We start from the raw sequence: 19,487 nt of genomic DNA on the forward strand, positions 1-19,487 counted from the left end.
TTAAATTTAGTAGTACGTACTTACTTACCGTCTACTACTAATACGACGCTACACACACACACACACACACACACACACACACACACACACACACACACACACACATACACACATACACAGATGATCACAAAACGTGTGCGTTTCGCATTATTCCTCGAACAATTGGCTATAATTTTTATTGCGCTTCATGGTATCTAAATAGACTGTTTACGCCAGTTAAATTATCTTTAAAAATTTAGCTATATAGCACTTCTTTGTTTAAAATGTTAGATTTATATCTCTTTTTTATTTAAGTAACACTTTACATTCTCTCGTCTATTGTAATAATGTATCTATAAGTTATATAATTATAAATTATTGTTCGTTATTTGCGTCTATTTAATGTTTTATTTGAAATTGCGCGCATTGTTTCATCTCTTCTATAAAATGTTTCGCGTGTAGGCAGGCGCGACCCTTGGCCCGACGCATACATTACACTCGAAAAACAAATATTGCGTGGAAGAGTGAGATTTATGTGCGCCTACAAAATTGCAACGCGCGTAGAGCTGAGAAATTATTTTCTTTCTCGGTCGTTACGTTTCGGTTAATACGTTCCCTCTTAGATTATCAAGTCGGGCAAACATACGGCTGTAAATGACGCGCGCCGGGAATGCGAGGACAAAGGAGCCGAGGAGCAGCATCGCGAAGTAGGATTTCCTGCTCTCCGGATGCGCGCCATCATCCTACGAATGCGCGAGAGATCGTTGATAAGCGGAGATAACACGCGCAAAACGATATCGTTTGGCTATCCCACTTTTCGAGCTAGTTGTGCGAGATCAACTCGCGCGGTTTAATTTTTCCCAGTTAGTTTATTAATTGAACAGCCTTTATAGTAAAGGTCCAGACGTCTTTATATCATAACTAAGAAACAGGCTTCTAAAGTTCTCTCTTGAGAGAAGAATGTTATAGCAATTTTGTACCGTAAAGATAATTTATTATTTTTAAAGTGAACACATTAATTTACTTAATTGACTCTTTCATTAAAATTTAATTATTAATGGAATAATTTAATATATTTTTTTTATACATAGATAAATATAGATATTAAATATAAATATATTTAAATATAAATATATTTTTGTGAATTTAATAAAATTTAATGATTTCATACAAATTATATACATACACTAAAAGAAAAGAAGATGGTTGCTGCAACAATTTAGATAGTAAAATATGACATAGTATTTTTAATCAGCATAATATTTTTAATCAGCAACGGGTTTTTGGTTGTAGCAGCAAATTTTTAGTTGCGTTAGCCAATCAAAATCATGTATTGATATTGGATAGGCTAATGCAACTAAAAATTTGTTGTTATTGTACAACCAAAAACTGATTGCTGCAATTAATCTTTTCTTTTAGTGTACTACATACATGGAATGAATCTATTTTGCTGAAATATTTGAAAACTTAACTTAACAACTAGATACAGATTTGAAAATTATTGTATTGAACCATTAAAATAATTAAGTAGGAATTTTAAGATGAACAATACTATAAAACTTTTACATTTTAACAATTAATTTGAGATCTACGGAATTATTTTAATGGCATAATAAAATTATTTTTATATCTGTATCCTAAATTGTTAAATATTTCAACAAGGCTTTTTTGTTTATACTGAGAGAAAAATTATTAAATTTTAATAAATATTTTTTTTAATAGTCCTAGCGGGATATTTATGGTAAATAAATATTAGATAAATGGAAAAAATGAAAAGTTAAATCAAATTATGGTTCAATAATGGTTCTTGTTTTTTATTTAATAAATATTTCGCTAGAACTATTTAAAAAAATATTTATATTAAAATTTAATAAATTTTTTTCTCAGTGTATGTATAATTTTTTAATAATTTAATAATTTAATCTTTTAAAATTCACAGTATTATACATATCATAAACAAATGCAAATATGCGATGTTAAAAATTGCAGCAGCAAATAGAAATTTCTTAGAAAGAAAAATCTAAAAAATCTAAAGAAAAATCAACTTTTAGCTAGATAACTCTCTTTTTAAGACGTGTGATGAATGCAGTAAGACGAAGATACTGCAAATATTTTCAATATATGAGAATTCTCAAAATGTTTGCAACATTTTGAGAACATTATGAGAAGAATTCTTTTCATGTAAAAGCCGTCCATTTCTCTCGCGATTCCCTGGTGATGCCATAGCTATTTCTTCGTGACGCATAGTGGAAAATTATTTTCTCCGCTGCGAATGCGAGCTTTTCAATGTTCTCTTTCGCCCACTTTTTCTTCGGCGGATAAATTTAAAGATGAATTTAATGCGACATGGTAAATATTCCGCTTTCACTTGCACGCTTTCGGGTTTCGAGAGATTGCCCTCGCAAAAGTGGGAGGAGATGAAACGCGAGCGCCCATCAGATACTGCAGAAATTTAATAATTAATTGACGCACGTTGCATGATCTGATAATGCAGCGCAGGCTTATTAATTACTCTTTCGGGCTATATTTCGTACGATTAATTTCTAACACCATGTGTATTGAGATTTGTAATTAAACTTCTTTTAATTTTCTATTTGAAAGCATAATGCTCCTCTTATATGTTAATCTACTACTCTCATAAATTTCCAAATGATTGGCAATAAACCGCATATAATTCATTTTTTTTGTAAAATAATTATTTTATATATTGAAATAATTTACAATATAATTCCATAAATAATATTCGGTATATTCTTTGTTCTTTATATAGTTTATAAAATATATGTGAGAGGGAAAGAGAGAATGCAATTAAAAGAGAGATTATAATTTCATATACAGATAACTCGAGCCATCAATAGCCTGAACATTACAACATGCCTTCTCTGATCGGGCGATGCCGGTTTTCGCGATCGAGAGAAAGCGGGCAACCGCGAGGGACACTCTGCGCATTCGTGCAAACGTAACAAACGTAATTATCTCATTATTGCATAAAGAGGTATTTTTCGAAGGACGCGGCGAACCGTAAAACTCGGAACGCAAAGCTGGCGATGCGATACGATACGATGCGATGGCGATGGCGAGATGGCGATGGTCATAAATTGCATACACTGTGAACGATGCACTTCTGGCAAAAATGCCGCAGGGTTCGGTTACAGCGGCCATGCGCTAAAAAAGGACGAGACGAGTGGTTAGACGAAGGAACCCGAACGAGCCAGGGTCAATAACATACGTTTTGACTTCGGCTTCCTTTTTCTTCGCGAGATAATTCGAGGGCGGGCACGCAGCCTCCGGGCGAAGAATGCTCTTTCGTGCCGACGACGCGTTGCATATATCGTATCCTCTCGCATCCGACGAGATACAATGACATTCAACTGCGTATACCGTGACACGAATAATTGCCCTCTCAATTATTGAAGAGCGTACCTGTGTGCCGTACGCGCAAAATGAATAACACGATCGTTACTATAGCGCAATTATTTACGATCAGTACTCCGAGTTGCGGCGAGAAAAGATATGAATGACATTAAAGCATTATACCTACATATAACAAGCAGATAAATCACCACGTTTTATCTCGCACTGGTAGCGGTTTATTTGAAATAATGACTCACGTAGAGCTTTCCGCAAATCATGAAATTATATTTATGTAAGTAATTTATAGATATGGATAAACTATCTTGTAAGAAGAGCGTAATTATAACTTTCATAAAATAATAAACCAATGTCCGCTTATTAAACCAATATTGTCGAGGGAAAAAGCAAATTGACACGATAATTTTGCTTTCGAAATAATTTAAGAATACTTTACACAAATTACTTCGGTATTAAATGCTTGATTATACTATTGATTTCTATAATTTCGTTAAGCATATTTATATTATTGCAATTTGAAGCTTATTATCTATATTGTAATCTTTCCTCTTTTTTTAAAGAATGTACGTGATATATCTCAAAGCATTATTAAAAATATAAAAACGCAGATTGTTTTATTATTACGTTTGTATCCGTGAAAAATTTGAGCACAATTCTCTTATTAGTTTAAAATTATTTAATTTTTGGTTTGCCTTAATTCTTGTATAAAATCGCATTTGTAGTTTATTTATAAATTTGAGGATTACGAATTAAATGAAATTTTTTATAAATATTAATAAAACTTTAATAATATTATTCAAAAATGCAAAAGTTCATTTGGATCCATTTATTCATTTAAAAGTTATTTACCTAAAACTTCAGCAAAATATTTTTTAAGTCAACTTATTTATTTTGTTTGTTCCGTTTAAATATTTAGGATATAACTGATATTGATTTTTTTTAGTTGATTTTTGGCTGATATTTTTAACTGATAATGCACAGCTAAAACATTCTTAAGAATATTTTTTTCTCAGATCTAAAAAATTTTTATTAATTCTTCATAGAACATCATAGACATCAATCATCGTGCTCATCATATATATAAAATAAGATTTTATGTCTATACTATGATGTCTATCAGCTGATAGCGTGTTTTAATTAAGAAAAAAACGATTCTCGATTATAATTGCACTCTTTTGCTTGTCTTCTAACAAATGAGCATCGAATAGCTTTCAGCAGGAACGAAGGACTGGTGTAAACAATAATTATTAATAGCCGCTGTAGGAATCTTGCTGAATCAGGAAAGACAATTGTGTAACGTGAATACTCATACTATTTCCCGCGTTTTGCGAGAGTGACGCGGCTGCATTGTTCTTCGAGGACGTGACTTCCTCGTGCCTTTGTAGCTTCGCTCGCACCGCACCTCACACGTGCTGCGCCTCACACGCGATACCATTCGATGCAACTTTCGTTTACTATTCTCGTTATGTCGCGGATAAAACACAATCGCTGGTCCTTCTCCCTCCCCCCGATAAATTCGATCTGCTCAATGCTAAACGTGACTAGTGATAATTATCAGCATTTGCAATAGATTGTCCTACATCTCATCCTTTTCTTTCGTTGAGTTAGTTGCGAAGCGAATCCTTGAATCTATTTTCCTCGGTCCGGATGTGGCTGAGAGATGAACGACCTTTAGAATGTAGTATAACAACCCAGGAAGAAAAAATAATTTTGAAAAAAGATATTAACCCTGATTGATGGATTCAGTAGATCCGAACATTTTCCTAAATTTGTTGTGAAAAATTGTTATAACAAATATTTTTTACTATACATAATTTTAAGTTATAAACAATTTTATTCCTCAGATTTTGATTTTCAAAAAAAAATTATTTAATTTTCTCACCGGCAACATAAATTTTAACTCTTTTCTTTTTAACTCTTAGTAATAGAAGTCTTCGAGAAATAACAAATTTTTTTATTGCTACAGATTATATAGAAATCTAAAAAGATATATTTGTTAAAATTTTAATAAGTTTTTCAGTTTTTATCATCATAGAAGTTGGATTTTATTTTATTTACTTTTTACAGATTTAAATTTGTCTGCCAAAATTAGTAATGAAAATATCGCTGGTGCTTTTAGAGAGTTAAAGATTCTAATTGCCGATAAATTAATTACGTTAACTTTAAGCAAAGATACTTATTTTAAACACTGGATCTGCGAATATCAGTTAAAATAATTTTTAAACGAATTTCGATATCAATTAGCAACTAAATCTAATTTAAATGATAGTGAGTTACTATAAATCAAAAATGAAAATTAAAAGATATAAATGAACCGCTCAAACGTGCTACTGGATGGTTTCAAAAAGTACAAAGGCCAACGTTCCGTGTTACAGCGTGATTTATCGTATTCGATTAGCCAACATTTCTAATGGTAATTAACTGCGCTCATTAAGAGATAACGTACTTTATTGAAGTTATCTTTATTAGCAACGATAATCATCGCGAGGGAAAATATATCGTGGAATGCGTGGAAAAAGTGTATGAAACAAGTATTTACAATGGCCATATTGATTACTATTATATTTTATATACTGAATATTATATGCATATATTACTACACGGATGTCAAAAATACGGAATTTATATGTATGAAATTAAAACTACAGTATAAGATATTTGTTTAGATTTGTTATACTTTATAATTTATTTCAAGCCGATTATGTATTAACGGGATTATCGGAACCTTCCATGCTCTCCGACACGCAGCATTTGTTCATCTTTCGCACTTATTTTCTGGTAGATTGCTTCTTGTAGTTGTTATCTTATTGTTGTTATTACTAATAGAGTCAAGCATAGTAATTGAGACCTCAGGGTTAATAAAATAACGAAATAGTTTTTCACCGATAAAATCAATTCAATATAATTTTAAACTTGTATTGAACCTTTCCTTTCTAAAATTTATATTATCTCAATGATTTTTACAAAAATACTGAAATACAAATACAAAAGGCAGAATATTTTAAATTTACAAATGCTATAGTTGAAGTACGAACGCTCGATCTCTTGCTCGTCTTTCTCCTTGTCCCTTGCATCCTGTTGCGTATCTGCCCTTATTTATCGGAAGACACGTCGCCGACAGCCGAAAGTCTCCGATTGCCAATCCGATGGGGAGAGAAACGATCCTGCTGTTCCTGTTTCTGCGGTTCGCGCGCACTGGGTGTGTGCGCTCGGAATGCGCTGAAACATTGCGGCCACGAGAGCGGCGGGATTAAATCTTGATGCATTGCCGTTATCCACGCGTGAATTTTTGCACGCGCGCATTAGAGCCGCACAGCGAAAAAGTTATCAATTTATTGCACGCGCGGCGTCGATACGCGATAGCGCAACCCTCCCGGCGAATTATTAATTGCCGGCCCGATCGCAATTGTTGTACCAAACAAGTTCCCGCGTCCTCGTCGTTGTTTGCGTTGTATAACCACGCTTATCGCGATCGGCCACGATGTCGTTGGGTATATCTTAAAAGCGTTGTTGCCTTCGCTCGCAATGCTTGCAATAATTCATTAATAAAATTTACATTATTATATGTATTAAACTTTTTCTTTTCCGAATCTCCTTTTGTCCACATCGAGTCTCATATTTCTCTTTGTCACGTGATTATTGTCTGCCCCAAGACAGTCCTACAACTTTAACGGAATGACGAATTATAACGAGAGATTGGGAGCCACTGACATTCGCATTCCTTACGATATTTTCACGTGCCATCGATTTTTGTCGGACCAATTTCGAACGGAATCTGGCGTGCACATTTATTCGATTGACTCACTGGCAACTAATGCGGTCTCCTATTGTAGTCGTGTTGCGATTACGTGATGTCATTCTGCATGTTATTTTAAGCTTATCCATTCATGCCTCGAGTTTTTATGAAAGAACGTTGGAGTGGATAGCGGTTGAAAGACAGAAGGTTACCGTGTGTCCAGGATAAACTGTTTGGCCGCTAGACAATAATTGGCGCATACACGATATTTATAATACGGAATACTATAGATGGGGAGGATAAGAGTCTAGTTTAACAGGCGGAACTGATGTTTCCGACCATGGCTTGCCGTTGCATCGACTATAACTTTATGTAACCGTGCATAATGCACGTTATTGCATTAAATTATTTATTCGCGATCGAGCGAATATTCATCGTGCATGATATGGATATTGCAGGAAGTTTGAGCATGCATTCCTACGTTTTGCCGATTAAATGTCATATAATAGCAAGTCGCGAAGTACGCGAATACATTGTACGTTTAACCATTATTATATTTCAAGCTACCGTTGCTTTCGAAGTGTTAGCGTATTAATATTAATATGAACATCAAATTCTGATTTTATTTTAAGTGCTGACAATACTCGAGTTAAATAACGACATCTGAGAAATCGCACAAGATATTCATATTTTTGTATCAAAAGTTGTAACAAAAAAAAGTTCTTGGAAATTTCTTTAAAGTATCTTCGTTTACGTTTATAATAATATATATTTTTCTGTTCTTAGTAAATAAAAATTTAGTTTTTTTATAAGATTAAATATATATAATTTAAATTATTTTAAAAAATAAAAATAAATTATATTTTTAATAAATTTGAATAAAAAAAATTTTTTAAACAAATGTGATTCACATGTTTATATGATTTATATGATTTATATGAATTACTCACTGTGAATGATGAATTAATAATAATAATTCATGTCATTTATTCAATGTTGTATTAATGATTGAAACTTCGAGATAACATGCACTGTATAATAGGATGAATATTTTGCACAATAATCTGACGTATCGGTCATACGTCCGTTATAATCGTATTGACCTTTTATGTTCACTCAAGCAATACATGATATTAATACGTTCGAGTTAAAAGATAGATATATATTTCTTTACGTAAACACTACATGGAAAAAAATTAATTGGTACAGCAAACCTGTAACTTACTACGCGAATTCAACATCTATTAATTAAAAAGATTTGATAATTTAACAAATCACTAATGTTATTCAGCTGTCAACTTTACTACTTTAACATACAAAAAATTGACTGTCTGTATATTATGACTATAGATTATGACTATAAATTTGCTGAATCAGTGAAGTTATCAGTTGTGTTTTTTTTTCCGTGATACGTATTTCAGAATATCACATAACAATCGCACAATTTCCGTTCAGACGAACAAGCGGTTCGAGTATATATATATATATATATATATATAAAACAATGAATACTATTAAATTATACGCGCATATAATGTCATACGTTGTGGACCGCCATAGGATATGGCTCGCAAGGTCTTGCCCAACGGCGACCACGATTCTCTCCGTTCGCTATCGTATACCTGTCATCGCACACATAGACAAAGCATCCGCCACTAATCGAGGACCGCTAAGCCGCCTTTCTTCTTCGGCGAGCAGTTCACTCGCGAACGAAAGACTAACGATTGTTGCGAGAGCCTCTTCCTCGAATAACGTCGGAGCATTTAGGACTCGTCGTGTCCTTGCCGAACGCTTACATGCGGATCTTTGTCTTACCTCTCGAGTCCCGGGCGATGTTGCTAAAGATGATAGAATTGTGCTATGCTCTTAATGCATGGAAGATAAATTAATGCTAATTTCCACAAAAGATTACAGTTCGATAGTTTTGACATTTTTAATATTTTTCGACAATTTTTTTCGAACATTTTTTATGAAAATCTGAATATTTAACTTTTTGTCCGCTTCAATCAAGTTGGACTTCGAAAGTACAATTGATATTTTCACTTTCTGATAGATATTAAATCTGTAAAAAAAAGTAAAATATAATCCGACTTCTATGATAGCAAAAATTTGTTCTTAAAGTTTTCACGAGTATATTATTCGAAAATTTGTTTTACATTTAACTTTTACACTTTACGTATCCCAAACTTAAATTTTTTTGTGTTAATTTAACGCAAGTTCATATATTAGAAAATAACATAAATGTTATATAAAAAAAAATAATACAAAATATATAATACATTTTATAAGCAAACTGTGGAAATATATTTTTTTAGTAAAATTAACATTTGTAATATATTAACTTAACACATATTTTATTCATTCATCTTAAAATTTATGTTTTAAAACACATTTTTATTTTATATTATTTATTCACTTATTCATGAAATATGTAATTTTAACATGTTGAACAAATAAATTAAAAAATGTTAAAAATCAGTTTATAAGAAATTTAAATATCTTAATCATATTATGTTAAATTAACATTTGAATATGTTAAGAATTCAACACAAATTTTAACAAGAACTTGAGTGGACTGTTTCTAACAGAAATACAAAATGCTTTTTACTATACAACAATTTCTTTTCATTTTTATACAATCTGGAATAATATAATAAAAATCTGTACTGAATTCAACATAAAAAGTATAAAATTCCATATAATCGATAGAGGATTAATAATAATTTAATAATAATAAAATTTTATTACATGTGTGCATTTTTATTGTGAAATTTCAATTTAAATTAAAAATTTTTAATTTAACTTTCAACCTAGAATACTTTTATCGATATTTTGTTACAAGAAAATCATTTTTTAGTTTAGCATTTCTAGTTTTGACATGTGTAATATAACTTTTAATATACAAATACAAAAATTAATAGTGAAATTAATGCAGTGTCGTCACTTTCATTACGCTGTAACAGTTATATTTATATTCACTCGATGATGTATATCAATTCGAGATTAATATCAAGATTGTGTCATGGATGCACGTTTCTCATCACGCGTTTCTGACGATACGAACGTGCGTTATCCGCGTTACAAAACGGACCAGCCGCATGAAAGTTGAAATTGAAAGTTAGCGTGGGCCGATAGCTACCGCCCAGACCGGTCCAAGTTTACTCGTACATTAAGTCGGCGATCCGGCCCGAGGAAATATCATTGGTCTGCGTTCGTCGAGTGCTCCTTAGCGGGATAGTAACGGGGGTGGAGACCGCTTCGAGTCTTACACAGTCTGCTATCATGCGAGAACAACCTGGCAAACAGTGTTACAAAGAATGCAGATACGCCTCGTTTCACGGCCGATAATAATTCGAAGTAAAGGAGAATTTTTGTGGTTTTCACAAAAAAAAGAACTTGATTAAACGTTTCGCTGCAAATGGTATTTCGCGGCAGTAAAAATGACAGGCGAATTCTGATAGGTTTTACCTTCGTACTGGAGAATGTACGGCTATCCAAGATTATTAGTATTATATATATATTTTTTTTTTACGTTTAAGTTGACACATTAAGACCTGGTTAGCTGTCAACCCGAGATCGTTTTTCTCAATCGATATTATAGTTATGATATTCGGAATAGTATCGGCAGTTGTCAGCCGGAGTTAGTTAGGCGATGCTGTTAGCGCAATACTGACCCTGATTTAAATATTTACGAAGGCGATCTTGGCGATGATTCCTCAGGCGCGAATCATTAACAGGAGGAGATTCTACAGTCGTGTCAAGAAGCGCACTTGTTCTAGAATGCGATAATTGGCTCCGCTCGTTCGAATGTCTAAATCTTATTCTCGTTCTGATTGCAGATCGCCGGACAATTATTGGACACGGAATTTCAGCCGACGGTGACGGCGACGTGCAAGGGCGGCTATATGACAATTCGTGTCAATCTCAATCAGAGTTTCGTAGGCGCAGTCCATGCACGAGACCATCGGACCCCGCAGTGCATGGTATCAGGCAACGGCACCACGCACGCCACTCTGGGCATTAATCTTTTTGCGTCGCAAGACAGTCCCGAGTACTGCGGAGTTCTGGTGAACAACGTGAGTCCGCTATGATTATGGAAATCGTACGCCAAGGGCGATGGAATTATGGAATTAGCTGTTGTTTATTTCTATTAGGTGTACAACTTTGCTTCCGCCGTTTTTTTTCCGAAATTCGAGGCTTTATTGTAAAAAACTGGTTATACATTTGTGATTCAAAGTATTGTCCATCGCTGGTCACTACTTTCTCCCATCTTTCGGGTAGCGTACGAATCCCGCGTCGAAAAAACTGGTCATCTTTTGAGGCTATCCACGAATCGATTCAATTTTTTATTTCTTCATAAAACCGGAAGTGCTGATCAGCCAGACCGTGTGCCATTGATCGAAACAAGTGATAGTCAGAGGGAGCAACGTCTGGAGAATACGGCGGGTGGGGTAGGACTTCCCATTTCAACGTTTCCAAGTATGTCTTGACCACTTTCGCAACATGGGGTCGAGCATTGTCATGTTGCAAAATCACTTTATCGTGTCTCTCGTTGTATTGCGGCCGTTTGTCTTTCAATGCTCGGCTCAAACGCATCAATTGCGTTCGATACCGATCGCCTGTGATTGTTTCAGTCGATTTTAACAGTTCATAATACACTACGCCGAGCTGGTCCCACCAAATACAGAGCATGACTTTGGACGTCAAAATCACCGTTCTTGAAGCGTTGAAACCACTCACGACACGTTCTTTCACTAAAGAAGCGGCCTCACCATAAGTATTTGAGAGCATTCGATGAGCCTCAACTGCAGATTTCTTCATATTGAAGCAAAAAATTAAAACCTCCCGCAAATGACGAGAATTTGGCTCATAAACTGACATTTTCAATCGAGAATAACTTTATGATGCAGACACAAATCGACTAATGTTTCTATGGGGTTATGTTGACAGATGCCCAAGTTTATTGTATGACGTCTATGATCTATTTATTTCGACCACCACTTACCGCTAAAGCCATCTATAGGAAAACGGTGGAAGCAAAGTTGTACACCTAATATGATTGGCAAATTGTTAATCTGATTGACAATTGTATACAATAGTACGTGTACTACGAGACTTAAGTATTAATTTCGAGAAATCAACTCTTTCAACGCGAACAGCTTGCTACTCGCATAAAAAAAAAGAATATTCCACCGCACAAGGTGTACTTACGTTTTACACGTTTCATGGAGAGATATGGAGAAATTAGTACTCGCGTCTATTTACATGAGGAGTTTCCAGAAAATTAATTATTTTGAAAAGGTTTCTGGTATGCTGATTTACATATTCGGCCACTGAAGACGCCTCGAGAATAACGTGAGAATTCATCATATATGGAGATTATGATTTGCATTTGAATCCCTCTCTTTCCGCCTAGGTATTTGTTCTGCAAGTGTAATATTCTATGGCCGAAGACTTAAATCTTTTCACACGTCATTTTCATGTATATACATAATGTTCTCATAAATTTACTAATTGCAGAAGTCAAAATAAATATTTTAATAATGAAAAATTTTTGACGAATAAATGGATTTTTTGCTGAATTACTTTTTGCTGAAATGTCTTATTTTATATTTATAATTATATTATATTTATGGCAATATATATTACAGCACACAGAAGAACGTTCCGTTCCTATCGCTGTTAGGATACACAAAACGCTGGAATTAGCGGATGACAAGTTTTATGTCATTACGTGCGGAAAAGCGGGTTTCAAAAATGCCAAGTAAGTTGAAGATTAATTATAAAATAAATACCATATAAGATATAAATAATATTTGATAGAGGAATTTATTAACAGAACATAAAAAGTAAATTATGTATTTCTCAAAACTGTTATACTTAAAATATTATTTTAAGATTAAGCGAAAATGAAAATTTGTATTATTACTACAAAAGTATTCATATCTAGAAATTTATTAACTTCTAGGATCAGGAATACGCAAAGCTTCAGAAGGTATTCATTGTATAAAGTTGCTAATTAATGTTTATTTTCTACAAATAAGACTTTCTTGATAAAGCTTTTTCCTATACGAATACATATACTTTTTGCATTCACTAAAAGTAAGGTCATTAAGTTTTCAGAACAAGCTGATGCTGCGGGTTTATTTTATTTATGAACTCTCTCCATAAACTATCATAAAATAATTGTGTACGTTGAGTTTTTTAAACGTAGAGAAATAGAAATATCTCGCATCAGTGATTGCTTGACACGCGTGAGTAGCGCTATCTAAACGGGAAATACTATGTATTTGCGAGGCTTTTAATCGGTCATTAGCGGTTCCGTGTTTTCTAATCAATCGTTGATGTTTGCTACCACTCAGCTACATATTTCCGTCTTCGCGATATATTGATTGTACATACAGATACTTCAACTTAAGAGTGATCAATTTAGATTGTCGGTACTTTACACAATATCGAATACCACAAGTTTTAAGGGGGAAAGGTTTCGACGACTGAAAATTATGTAAAATTCGAATACCATTTGTGGACAAATGAATAAATATACATAAATTTTCTTTTTAGCATTTTCTTTTTCTTGAATGCTTCCTTATGAATAAAATAAGCTACAAAAGTCCATAAAATATGAATAAATGAAAGCAATATTGATGTTTAAAGGCGACTGCGCGATTTGCGCACTGCTCTATTTTTGTCACGATTTCGGGTAAACGAATTGGAATTTTCCAATTTTCTTGGTGCCATTTTATTAGTGATCTCTGAAATTTTCGTCTACAAATTGAATCTAAAATCTGAAAAAGGACGTAAAAATAATAAAAATGATGATTATAAATGTCGAAAAATTCAAAAATATTTATTATTGAAACGGGCCTAAAAAAATAAATTTTTGTACGCAAAAGGAGTTTACAGAAAATTTTGTTATCTTTACTTTAAAAAAAATTTGTAGTCGATATCTGAAAGCTTCCATTCTTAAGTTATCAAGGCAAGAACGGAACAATGCGTAATTGTCTTTAAATATCAATATTGCCCTCAATTCTTTATATTTTATGGATTTTCGTAGCTGATTTTATTCATTAAGAAACCATTCAAAACGTGCTAAAAAGAAACTTTACGTATGGTTATTCATTTATCAAATGATATTCGAATTTTACATAATTTTCAGCTGTTTAAATCTTTCCCCCATGCATTTTTGAAAACTCTTGTAATGTCTTGCAATATCAATGTAATGAATAATAATTAAAAGTCTGAATCAAATTAAATGAAATTTAATATTTAGCACGAAGGTAATAATATTGCGAAATGTCTCAAAATGTGAATACCAATGTAGCTATAATAAATATTCAACAAATATCTAATAAACATCATTTCTTTAGAGTTAAAAAAGAGTTAAAAGATGATTTTATCCATTAAAATATTGTCATTTAATTATATATTGGTCGAAGAAGAGGTTGTCTCGGAGATGATGAAATTTAATTGGGCATCCAAGAAATTAGACAAATAAAGCGATGAATCAGTAATTAAAATGCTCGCGACGCTACGATTTACCGCAAGTTTTCTTATTCTGTAGCGAAAAAATGCGGCTGACAATTGGTATGCGTCCATTGTCAAATGAGATATCCCACAAATGACAAGTAGCTTCTTTGTTAGAATATACCTTCTGAATAAATTTTCTTGAGTCAAGGCACTTTGAAAGTCGATACACATGACTCTGCACGACTCGTTGATTTTCTTATCATATGCATATCGCCAGATGTATCAACTTGTTGACATAACTTTTTTGTACTTTTATCCATTCGCTTTGATTGCAACTTCGATTAAGCTTATGTCACGTTTCTAATAATAAAATACGCTTCGAGACATAAAAAAAAGAACTCGTGCTCACAAACAACGCTTTTTGTGTAGAAATGAAACTTCGCTGGTTTCCCTGCGCCTTTTGGATGAAGGTGTAAGAGTACAGGAAGCTATATACGGTCACAACTATACTCTGCGTGCTGAGATTTCACGCCCAGACGGTTCGTATCTTATATCCAATTCCGTCATTTGCTTTTACGTTCAGATAATACAGATAAATCCGTTAGCCACGGTTTCTTCGTGAAAGCTTGCTGCCTGAAACACTGTTTCGTTGAACATTCAATTTGCAGGAACGTACGGGATTCGAGTCAAGAACTGCTTCGCATTCAATAAGCTCAATTCCAGTGTGCAGCTTATAGACGACAAAGGGTAAGCCTATGATTATTACTTTGATATACGATCTGTCTAATAAAAGCGACTAGGAAAACTTCTGTTTGAAAATTGTTACTACATCAACTTTTGAACGAGCAAATAAAAGAACTCTTCTTTACGATGCAAAAAACGAACATATTAATCATTGGGCATTTATTTTTGTATTTTTAAAGACGCTATTTAAGAAATTGAGATATAAAGAGAAAGATTTTTAAACAGAGTTCTATGACACAAAGATCATGCTTTTATTAGAAAGACTATAAATTGGAGATAAATTATATAATTTGAATGAATAAAATTTAGACTAACAATTTTTATATTTATCAATTTTGTAAGCATTTATATACACTATAAATAAATATTAGGTGTTTGAATATTATATTATATCGAAATATAAACAAGTATTTATATACTTATGTGATATAAATTTTTGATAAAAGTATATCATAATTTTTAATTTTCATTAATTTACTATCTATAATTTATTTTCAAGTTGATATGATAAATAAAAGTTCTATTAAATTATTTTCATTAAAACTTCTATTGCTAAGATCTTCATAATGCCTAAGGAGAATTCAAGTTACTGTTCTTTATAAGTTTTATTCGAAGCGGATTTAGAACTTCGAAGATAACAAAGCGTTCAATTAAGAGAGAAGTTTAAATTAATCTTAATTCTATTTTCATTTCAATTAGCCAGATATAATTATAAATTAAAAGGAAGATGCGCAATTTACTATTATAGTATGCTTTATAGCGTAGCTTTGACAATGGAAATAATTCACTAATTGTGACTTGTTTTGATTACAAAGCTGTCCCGTGAAAGTGCGAATGACGAAATTCATATATGACCGAAGTACCGGTATAGCGGATGCCACATTGTTTTCCATGTTCCGGTTTGCTGACAGTTCAGAGGTGCATTTCCAATGCGACATCGCTGTGTGCAGAGGTAAAACTCATCCGGTGAACGATTTCCCATTAGCATCTAGTTACGAATGTGGGTTATAAAATAGCATTCAACTTTTACGATTCGTTGTTGTGATATCACACAGCAGATAGCGATTCTCGTTCATTTTATGAGGAATTACTTTTTATGTTTTAAATCGTAAAAAGTTATGACCCTTTTAAAATAAAACATTTAGCATACTGATTTAGTTTCAATGTCATACTGAACATAAAATTGCACACAGAGTGTTTTAAAAGTATAATATATATATAATCTTTTTATGTCTGTTATTCTCATTTTTCTTATTTTTCATAAATTATTAACACTTTCGAACTAACATAACAAGTTCTCCATGTATAATTATTAGCAAATATATAAAAACTCGACACGTCACGGACCATTTTCTTGATGTATAATTACTTATCGAATATACAAGAACTTGATCGAAATTGTTTTTGTTGCAATGTAACGCAATTAAAATGTACGTGTCTAGGAAGTTGCGGTATCCCTATGTGCGAAGGAGACAAAGAAGAGCTGATAAAGGGTGGCTCTTCCACTAACGGACAAAGTGTTAGTAGTGAAGAAGGAGTGCTACTTGCTGGAACGAGCGTTTTTGTCCTCCAACCAGGCGAAAAACGAGGTAAGCTAATAAGAAGTGCGCTATCAGTGAATTAACTGTTATTGTTACTGTTATATTATTAATAGACATCATTATTCTTAACATATTCTCATTTATCATCTACCTTCATAAAGAAAAATGAAGAGTCAATTTCCAATTAATAAAATTCTTTCCAATTAATAAAATTCTGACTTTTTCTTTTCGGCCTGGAATGGGAATTTAATTTTCTACAGTCTTTTTTAAGAAATTTTTTAAAGAAATTTCTTTACTTAATAAAAAATGTATAAATATAATACATAATAATACGCGATAAATTACAAAAATACATCTTACAGCATGTTGCAGTCAATAAAGACATACTTAATAACTCGTAATTATTTGGAAAGTACAAAGTGAAAGTGGATTTTTAATCACTTTTTTTTAGAGAAGCTGCGTTTTTTCGAAAGGAAATCAGTCTAATTTCTATAAGCAGAGATAATGATTTGATAAAGAAATCGATGAAAATGATTAGAATAACTACCGCTGAAATTCTTGTAGCATCCGCTTTCCTCTGCAGTTGGTTTTGATAAGCCGTCGTGACATGAAAAGTATGTAGCCATGTCAGAAATGCGTGCATGATCTTCTTCTTTCTTTGTCCTCTTATTGCTTCTTTTGCATATATATATATCCCATTTATGTCTTCTTCCTGCGCATCATAAAATGGTTGCCTGTCATCTCTCTTCGTTATCCTGACCTGCATTTGAATCATTTCGACACGCAACTTGCTCAGAAGCTGTCATCAAATTATAATGTATACTCAAGCTGGCATAAGTGTCTTATTTCGCATATCACACTTTGTACTTTTTTCGTTAGTTCATCTTACACTCTTATACTATAATTTTTACATCCAGTCAATGATGTCCTCGTTAACTTATGTCGGTAAAATTATATTATTTAAAAATTTATTGAAAAATTTATTAGAAAAATTAATTGAATATTTTCTTATTTTACTAAATCTCATTACAAATAAATGCATTTTTTTAATGAGAAAAATAAGAGTTGTTATTAATAATTGTTTTAAAATTACTAAAACAGATTAGAGTTGAAAACATTATCAAAAATTGGAATTTATTATTGAAAAATTGTTTTATATCATTTTCCAAGTTTTTGAGAATTTTCTGACTTTCATCTGAAGCTTAGAATTTATTCTCATCTAATTTATTTTAATAAATATGCCGAATTTGAATGTAATTCATTAAATTCTGGTCTAAAACTTGAGAATTTCTGAGATAGAAATCGGAGTGTAATGGCTTTAAATATTATTAAAGTTTGACGAAAATTAAAATAGGTCGCAAGATTTATATCACTTGGCGAGGAACCTTTCTCGACGATGCGATTCACTTTTATCAACATATTTTTATATTATTGACTAATCCTCATTTCTTATCGTATATTCGTATAAGATATCGTTCCTTCAGCATCGCATCTCCAATTTATTAAGTAACATTTATGCGTGCTTTTTATATTAAAGGAAAAAGTCTCTTTATAAGTTGATAAAAAGACTTTTCTCCATCAATATCTTCGTTAAAAATGATTAAAATTTAAATTTAGAAAAAGGGTTTTAAAGCTTGTAATCTAATTTGTAATAACTTTTGAATGATTACTATATTTGAATTTATGTAAGTTTTATAATTTTTACATATAGAAAATTATGAACTAAAAAAAAATGAAAAATTTTCTTTTCACTTGTAGATCTACAGCATGTCCAAAAAAATTTGAGCAAATTTTTAACTATCTAAGCTTGAAGCTTTCCCTACAAAATCATTTTTTTTAATGTTCCTAAAATTTTTTGTTCCTGAATTACTCGCAGATTAAGTAAAAAGGAATTCTGACTTTATTATTCGTAACACCGTTAAAAATAATCGTACTGCAATTAAAAATACAGATTTTTAAAGCTGAAATGTTACTCTATCAAATGATGTAATTATCAATTTTTTTAAAACAAAATATATGAGTTGTTAAAATGTTTTTTTTTATCAACTTGTAAAAAGATTTTTTTCTCTCGTTCAATATATGGAATTTTTATTTGTTTTTCACTTATTTAAACACGAATGAAGTTTACTAATATTGTAACTGATGATATTTTCATTATAATGTACAAACTTACAAATACATGAATATCACGATACGAAAATTACATAGTAGTTTCTTTCCATGCGCAGTTGTACAAACATTGCACGATGACGGCAGCGTGCACCCGCTGTGGCTTCTGTGGCTGGCGGTGGCACTTGGAATATTATTCCTCATCATGCTCATTATCAACATATTCCTGTGTTCGGCGATGACCTGTAGCTGCACCCGGACCGACATTATCGAGAAGGAGCCGTCAATCATTGAGGATTACGATCCATACCGCAGCTGGCACGGTTCTCAATACGGGTCGAGGTTTGACTTAATTACCTCTCTAAAGCGAATCGCGTGACTCGCCGACAAAGTATCTTTATTAATTGCGTCAATAATATATGATTACGCACTGTGTATCTATGCGCCATCCACCATGCGGCATGATAATCATTTAAGTGGCTCGAATCGATTATTTATTGATAAGTTAATGAAATCTGTCAGATAGAAATGCCTAA

At 32.4% G+C, this 19,487-nt stretch overlaps 1 protein-coding gene across 1 annotated transcript in view; it reads left to right on the plus strand.

The window, feature by feature from the left end:
- The window catches only part of LOC105626953, a 36,757-nt gene that overhangs the window by 16,690 nt on the left and 580 nt on the right, over nucleotides 1–19,487 (plus strand). The window contains exons 2-8 of the mRNA XM_012208243.1: nucleotides 10,927–11,163; nucleotides 12,739–12,851; nucleotides 14,987–15,096; nucleotides 15,226–15,304; nucleotides 16,117–16,253; nucleotides 16,744–16,890; nucleotides 19,071–19,293. Of these exons, the coding sequence (XP_012063633.1) occupies nucleotides 10,927–11,163; nucleotides 12,739–12,851; nucleotides 14,987–15,096; nucleotides 15,226–15,304; nucleotides 16,117–16,253; nucleotides 16,744–16,890; nucleotides 19,071–19,293 (1,046 nt within the window). The remainder of the gene's footprint in view (nucleotides 1–10,926; nucleotides 11,164–12,738; nucleotides 12,852–14,986; nucleotides 15,097–15,225; nucleotides 15,305–16,116; nucleotides 16,254–16,743; nucleotides 16,891–19,070; nucleotides 19,294–19,487) is intronic.

The sequence above is a fragment of the Atta cephalotes genome (genome assembly GCF_000143395.1).
Source record: "Atta cephalotes unplaced genomic scaffold scaffold00007, whole genome shotgun sequence".
In the NCBI taxonomy this organism is placed as follows: domain Eukaryota; kingdom Metazoa; phylum Arthropoda; class Insecta; order Hymenoptera; family Formicidae; genus Atta; species Atta cephalotes.